General features: G+C 40.8%; 1 protein-coding gene across 3 annotated transcripts; it reads right to left on the reverse strand.

Annotated features, from left to right (window-relative positions):
• Positions 1-1,113: 1,113 nt before the first annotated feature.
• On the reverse strand, positions 1,114-4,139 carry LOC144516819 (PAK4-inhibitor inka1-like). 3 transcript variants are annotated; one of them, XM_078248447.1, is made up of 3 exons: positions 3,982-4,139; positions 3,801-3,834; positions 1,114-2,219 (listed from the first exon to the last, which is right to left on the reverse strand). In XM_078248447.1, exons 2-3 carry the CDS (start codon positions 3,816-3,818, stop codon positions 1,239-1,241), a joined length of 999 nt encoding a protein of 332 aa, XP_078104573.1. In that variant the 5' UTR covers positions 3,819-3,834; positions 3,982-4,139; the 3' UTR covers positions 1,114-1,238. The 3 variants fall into 3 exon arrangements, with proteins under 3 accessions (XP_078104573.1, XP_078104574.1, XP_078104572.1); XM_078248448.1 differs by having other exon boundaries at positions 4,023-4,129; XM_078248446.1 differs by lacking the exons at positions 3,801-3,834; positions 3,982-4,139 and adding an exon at positions 2,649-3,740.
• Between the last annotated feature and the right edge of the window lie 3,221 nt (positions 4,140-7,360).

The raw sequence follows: 7,360 nt of genomic DNA on the forward strand, positions 1-7,360 counted from the left end.
ACTATATCCCAGCTGAGCGCTCAACAGTGTGACGCAGTGACATACCACCAGGAGACCTAGATAAACGTTAAGACGAACGGCACCCACTAAGCTAATCATCTCTCTTCTGTAACCTCCCATGCCTTCGATATCAGACATGATTGGTGAGGCTGGCTGAAGCAGGGAGCATGGGAAAATTCTTTATCTTTATAATGTCTGGTGCTATTTCCCATCTGAATTGATGGACAAAGTGAATATGTAAAGGCAAAGGTGAAGTGATCATTAGCTTATCTTAAATCTAATATGTCACTCTTTGCATTAGTGGGTTTTTTTTGTTACTCTCCTCAACGGGCCCATAACTAATACCATTAACCATTAACTAATGTGTGTGGATGAGTTGGTACCACCTGTTAGGCTTGACCACAATAAGAGCAGAGACCAAGTTAAATGAAGCAGGAGGCTGTTAGTGAGACGTTATGCTTCATAAAGCAAAGGGGAGAGTAAACTTCTGCTCCGTCTGCAAACAGCTGCTTCACCTTTTCTTTACCTCTTTCTGCGTGGACGCATGGGGAATTACCTCATCAGGCACACAGTGCTCTGTGTTGATACAGCCTCTGTTTCTGGCCTGTAAATAGCTACGTTGCCCTGTTTAAAGCCTCTCCAAAAGATTCAACTTTTTGTTGAGTAAGAACAGAACTTTTTTTGAGAACATTGAGTCCTTGGTATCTAACAAGCATGCTTCAAAATGTGTTCAAAAATTAACTTTACAAACTCAAATGCCTTATTAGACCTGGAATGACTGCCCGTCTACACATTTGAGATATCATGTTTTCAATTCATCATTTTTATTATACACCAATGACACTGAACTGAGCATCTACAAACTCCATCATGCCTACCCAGAGTATTATATTACTAATGAAAACAAATGAACCTACATTTATTTGCTTTAGACAGTAAAAACCTCCCTTAATTCACCAGCGAGCAGTCAACTGTAATGAGCTGTAATGAAATTCAGATGACTATGGCAGATGTCATCTGGGAATTCAAAATGATATCAACAAACCACATATTGTGTGTCACATGCAATGAAATGAAAAATGAAAAAATATTTAAAAAAAAGAGTATGTAGAGTTTAAATTATGAGAACATCTTTATTTCTATTAGCTTAGTCACAGCATATAAGAGGTGAAAAAACAGTCATATCAAAATAAATTGACTGAGGATTGTCCGGTCTGTACACGGCTTTACATGAATTGTCAGACATATCCAATGATATCTTTGCAGATGATGGGCTGTCGGCTGCGTGATTTCAGGAGGGCTGCAAAGTGGTAAAAATCTGTCTGTGTCTCATTAATGCCTGAGTGAGACTGGTGGAAAAAGGGGACTTTGGGCTGTGATGCCACGACTGGACAAGACAGACGTTTTGGAGCGTTTGCAGTTCTGTTAACATGAGCAGAGTCTGTCGATCTCATCCTTACTCTGTCCTCTACACTCTTAGAAAAGCCGACCAGTTTGCTCCTCATGTTGACAAAGAAACCTCTTCCCAGTCTCCTTCCTGAATTTGGCTTCAGCTGAGTGGGCTCAGGACAATCTGGCAAGTCCATCCAGTTCTGTATGAGGTCTGCAAAGCTGTTGTCGCCCAGAACCAGAGGTTGGCGGTTGCGTCCTCTGGTCAATAAAGAGTTTGTCCAGTCCTCTGGGTCGCTGACCTCAAACGATGTCCACCTCTCCAGACAGGCGTCAGATGTGGATTTGGGTCGAATGCGTCCACTTGATGCTCTGTTTGTGCGGAGACAGGCTGAAGATGACACCCTCACATTCCTGGTCCTCCTGAGGACCACCCCTTCGTCCTGCCAGGATGCCTCAGAGTAGCCTGAATCAAACTCCAAACTTTTCTGACTGCTGGGAGAGCCCAGGCCCAGTCTGAGGCTCAGGCCCAGCCGGCTGCTTGAGTCGTCCTCGTCTTCCTCCAGAGGACTAGACAAGCAGCAGGCGGAGTCGTACGTACTGGCCGTGCTGGCATCAGATATCCGCAGGCGTGTGCGCTGCTCTCGCTGCAATGCTCGCTGCTGACAGGCACGTGCCACTGCAGAGTGGCGCACTAAAGCTGGGAGTTGGGTGCTGAGGGGGCGTCTGGCTACAGGGCAGGTTTTCTGTAGTTGTTTCAGGTCTTGCAGTGACCTCATCATATACTGCATCTGCTCCCGTAAGCAGTCGCTGGACTCACGCAGGCAGAGCTGAGGAGACAAAAGAGAGGGGGTCAGACAAATGTCAATAAATCACACACAATGGCACATAAGTACATAGAGCCAGCAAAAGCTGGAAACTGAACATTTCTTGGTCTTTCTGATGAACTGCCGCAGAATGGCTCTAACAATGAGAGTTACGTAACTGCAGAGTTTGTGGACATGCTCAGGCTTGCTTGCAGGAAGTTTCTACCTATGAAAGAACACCTTTTCTCTTATTTTAATCTTGACGGCCAGCTGACCTGAAGAACACAACTCTTGAATAAACAGATTTCAACACAAAGCAAATTCATCTGTCCGTTAATTTGCTCGACCACACCAACAACATAAGTGAACGCCCTATTTTCATTGACTCACACCGTGATTCAACTGAAAACCCAGACAGATGTTATTACATGGAGAGCTGTACCAATGTCTAACCTCAACTATTTCTCTACACACTGAGACAACTCCAGGAGCAAAGTAAAAACATCTGCAGTACATCAAGGAGTAACTGGCGTCTTGTGGATATCTAGATTAAGCTACAGGGTTCCTGCCCCTTTAAGGGTGCAGAGTGCCTGTTTATGAAATTCACCAGTGACACTCAGAGGAATATAATACTCCTGTTTCCTCTCTGACTCACGGTGCTGATTGGTCAGAATCAGCCAGTGAGCAGCGGCCGCTCACTCTCAAACTCAAACAGGGCATAAGATCATGATGTGATCATGTGACGTGTGTGTGTGTGTGTGTGTGTGTGTGTGTGTGTGTGTGTGTGTGTGTGTGTGTGTGTGTGTACGCTCATATATGTGTATAAGTACTGCTTTCACACATGAGTTTGTTTGCTTCAATTAAATCAGATTCGACAACATTGCTGCAACTTTTGTGTGGCGCTGCTTTAAAAAATAAGAGACTGAGCTGACAGAGGTGAGATATGTACACTCAAACATCAGAGGAGAACCACAGGATACAGGTTCATATGTGGCCATGGAGGTCACATCCAACCCAAGCCAACATAACTAAATGTCATATCACCTTTGAACCTGTAATGACTTCCCTACTCTGAGTCTGCGTATGTGACCCTGCTGCAAGACCTTCTGCACCCATCATAACTCTGTGAGATGTTGCAAGAACTTGAGAAAGTACCTAAAGCTTATAGTCATGGAACAAACAACGCATGGCCTGTATACACTCATACTACTACAAAACTAAATATTTGATCATATAGGCTAATGAAAATAAACTAGGCCTACTCATTAAACGCAGTGAATGTCCGTTAACATTTTTCATATGCTGCAGAATCAATGATTTACTAACAACGCTGTTTTTGTGTACAAACTCATGACTTCACACTATAGAGGCATCTGAGCATTACTGACCGTTCAGCCGTCTGCTGCATTGACATATGTTTTCTCCATATGTTGGAAGACTACCGGATTGATCTTCTATACTCAAATATAGCTCATTTGCAATATCGCTCGAGATGAGCAAATAATTGCAACCGCAGAAATAAAATAAGAAAAAAAAATAAAAGTGCTTCGCTTTTATAGTAGGCCTTAGATTATAAAATAGATTATAAAGAGAAAACGAACTCACCATCTCCTCTCCTCTCATCTGTAAAACTCAGATCCTGCAAGAAGAATTATGAACCAGTTTTAAAACAGGACCACAGGCATTATCACTCTTTAAGAAATCACAACGGCGTATAAAAAGTAGGCAACAATAACACACACACACACACACACACACACACACACACACACACACACACACTCACTTCTAATGTAGCAGCCTCCGTCCAGAGGAAATCCTATGTACCATTAAAAGAAGAAAATGTCCCGGTTCGTTCAGAAGGTGTTGGCTACAGTGTCACCAGAGGGGATCCAGTCCTGACTCCTCGAACAGAGGCAGATGTGCTCAGTGAAATGTTCAACCCTCCTCGCCTCCTTTTTTACAGCCTCGCGCGCTGCAGCCAGTTACAGCGACTTGTGTCTGAATGAGCCAATCAGAGCGCAGGAAGCTCACACAACTCATTTACAAACCCACCTCTGCTTGCAGCTAAACACAACTGCATGCATGCAAGAGATGCAAAGAAATAACCCTAATAAATGATATCTTAGACCACCACAGGATTAAAAAAAATACTGTTTTCCCTTCTTACTCTTATCACTTGAGTGTATCAAGTTTAGAACTAAACTAAACTTGATACACTCAAGTGATACTGGAGATTAGCTCAGTAATCTTTGACTTCAAATTCATTTCACTTCATGTTTTTGTTAAATCGGGTGAAATAACCCAGTTAAAAATCATGCAATTACTTTCGGTGGTCCCTTCATGTGAGTTTGTTTGTGTCTTAAAGCCTAACACTTTGGAATTGTGTGTCCATGACTTAATTTATTACATTATGATCTATCTTGTTCATGTACCAAATACTTCCTTGATCAAGCATTTCTACAAAATGACCTATCCTATAATCTTGTAGACAATTTGCAGTACAATTTTCTCAACCATCCAAATATATTACTTTACTATCATAGAATACTTAGAACCCCATCACATATTCACATTTGGGAAGCTGTCATTTTGGATTTCCGGCATTTGTTATTCAGCAATTCATTATTTTTTTTGTCAATTGATTAATCCATTAATTGACTAATAGTTTTAGCTCATGTATGATGCATTTGTGTGTGTAATTAAACTTAGTGAAAATGCAGGCGAGATATGTTTTGAATTCCTTATCAATTATTTTTCTTTTGTATGATTGTTTTAAGATCACATTGCAACAAAAGTAATCTAAAATCATTGCACTCCTTTTTTGGCTGCTTGTAATTTTAGTAGATTGACAGAAGCTTGTCCTACTGCTGGCTCATTGTGAATCACTGATTCAGACTATAAACAAAATACCTTCAATGTAAATGTAATAATCTGCACCCTAATTGGGCACTGAGCCTGTAACCCTGACAGTCGTTTGGCGCTCGACCTTCTATTCACACTATTCAGTCAATGGATGTTTATGCAAATCTGAGAGGAATGCATCTGGTCATTACTGTTGGGAGTAGATCCAGATCTGATGGCCTGCTGTTCAAGTGCAGATTTGTCTCCACAGCCAAGTCCAACATTAGCATACAGGTACTTGTGGCATGTCCAAACCTGCTTGACAAACCAACTTGACCCTATAACACATATGTATCACACTCTGTTCTCATTTGACTCTTTCAGGGAGATTTTAAACAAAGAATAAAATGTCGTTTAGCTTTTCCCTATGGAATTCTCTGTCTAATCCTTCCACATATTTCACTTACAGCTTTAATTTACAGTACAAGCTACAGTACAGACTAACATTAGAGTTTGGAAATAGTCATTTGACAAAGTGCAAGATCCTAAAAACTCCAGGCTTTCACTTATACCAGCATTATGTTTCTAAAAAAAATAAAAATACAACATAAAGGATGGTGCCTCCGCATCCACTCTAAAAGCCCATTCACTCTACATTGTGCATCAAGTAATTACACAGGGCTGCTAATGGAGTTGTGATTATTTCAATTTTCTAAACAGGTCACCCTCTTTTCTGAGTATCCATGCTTTCAGGAATGCCTAATAGATATAATTATTATATGAGTTGGTACTTGAACACAATCCATGCCCATTAAGGTCACCGATGAATAGTTTACTCTTCTTTTTTATGATACTTCATTTTATAATCATGCTGATGTTTTGTCATACGTTTTCTCTTGACATTAGATTCATACAAATTGCAGTGGTGATGGTCATTGAGGCTGAGCCCTCAGATAATGAGTATTTGGTTCTGTTGTGTTCAGTCTTAAGGCCAATTTATGCTTCTGCGTTGTATCGACGCCATGGGTACGTACGTATAGGTACGTGGAGATATGCCGAACCCTACGCTGTAGCCTTACAGCTCCAGGTACAACATCATAAGGATGAAGTTTTAAAGCATCAGTTTGTGGGTCACTGTCGTTCACTGAGTCTCTCATTTCTGGCTTTGGGTTAGAATCATTAATAGATAATATTGATTAATTAATTTAAGGGGAAAGTTCATCCCAAAATCAAACAATAAATATTTTTCTTCATACCTGTAGTGCTATTTATTAATCTAGATTGTTTTGGTGTGAGTTGCCCAGTGTTTGAGTATTCTCTCGAATATAACAGATCTAGATGGGACTCGGCTTGTGGTGTTCAAAGCGCCAAAAACAACAACAAAAACGTCAACAGCAGTAGCTGTTTCCAAAAATTATGACCCAGTTACTTAACATAATCCACAGACCTGGTTGTATGCAGTTTCATGTAGGAACTATTTTCTTTCTAACTACAGCCACCAACCGTGTCATGAATGAGAGGCTTGTGCTAGCTTGTGGAGATTAGTTTATAGCTAACCAATACTGCTAGCTAACATTACAGCTCAGCCGAGGAGGACACCATTAATGCTTACATCTCACAAGCACGAGCACCACAAGCCGAGTGCCATCTAGTTCCATTATCTTCGATAGAAGGCAGACATCTTTACGGACGATATCTCCAACACTGGGCAATTCACACCAAAACAGTCTAGACTGATAAATAGCACTACAGGTAGGAGGAAAACTATGTTTTGGGGTGAACTGTCTCTTTAAGGAAACATTTCAACATGAGAAATGGCTTATAAACAAATAAATGTACCTTTACTTTGACATATTTACCAAATTGAACTCAACAGAACCTTTTATTTTACTGTGTGCAACAACTGAAATGCTATACTGATTTTAAACCAGGTGTTTTGTGTTCCTGAGAGGCTGAATGACAGAGGGACTGGTTGAGTCTTTCAGATGTAGAACTGCAGTGCCCTCTACAGAAAGCACTGCTAAAGTGTTAAGAAAACTGGATTCAATCAAATCAAGTGCAGTTTTCCCTCACTTTTTTTCTGTACAGGATGATGGTAGTGTTTCTATTTCTGGCTTGATCTGCTGCTGTTTTTCATTGGTTATTTTTAAAATGTATACTGTACTTATCATATTGCCTTCATATCCTTGACTATTGATTGTTGCTGTTCATTTTCATAAGTGTATTCCTGTGACCTGTGTGTTAAGGCCTGCCTGCAAGCCAAGTTGAAGAAAAAATGTGTCCTGGTAACACTTTTCACAGTGACTCACAGACTGACTCAC

The sequence above is a fragment of the Sander vitreus genome, chromosome 4 (genome assembly GCF_031162955.1).
Source record: "Sander vitreus isolate 19-12246 chromosome 4, sanVit1, whole genome shotgun sequence".
In the NCBI taxonomy this organism is placed as follows: Eukaryota; Metazoa; Chordata; class Actinopteri; order Perciformes; family Percidae; genus Sander; species Sander vitreus.

Coding starts and splice junctions, on each gene's coding strand:
- LOC144516819 (XM_078248446.1), bottom strand. CDS start 2,711: ATGTACTGCAGATGTTTTTACTTTGCTCCTGGAGTTGTCTCAGTGTGT. Junction 2,220..2,648: donor TGTGTAGAGAAATAGTTGAG/GTTAGACATTGG, acceptor TTGTCTCCTCAG/CTCTGCCTGCGTGAGTCCAG.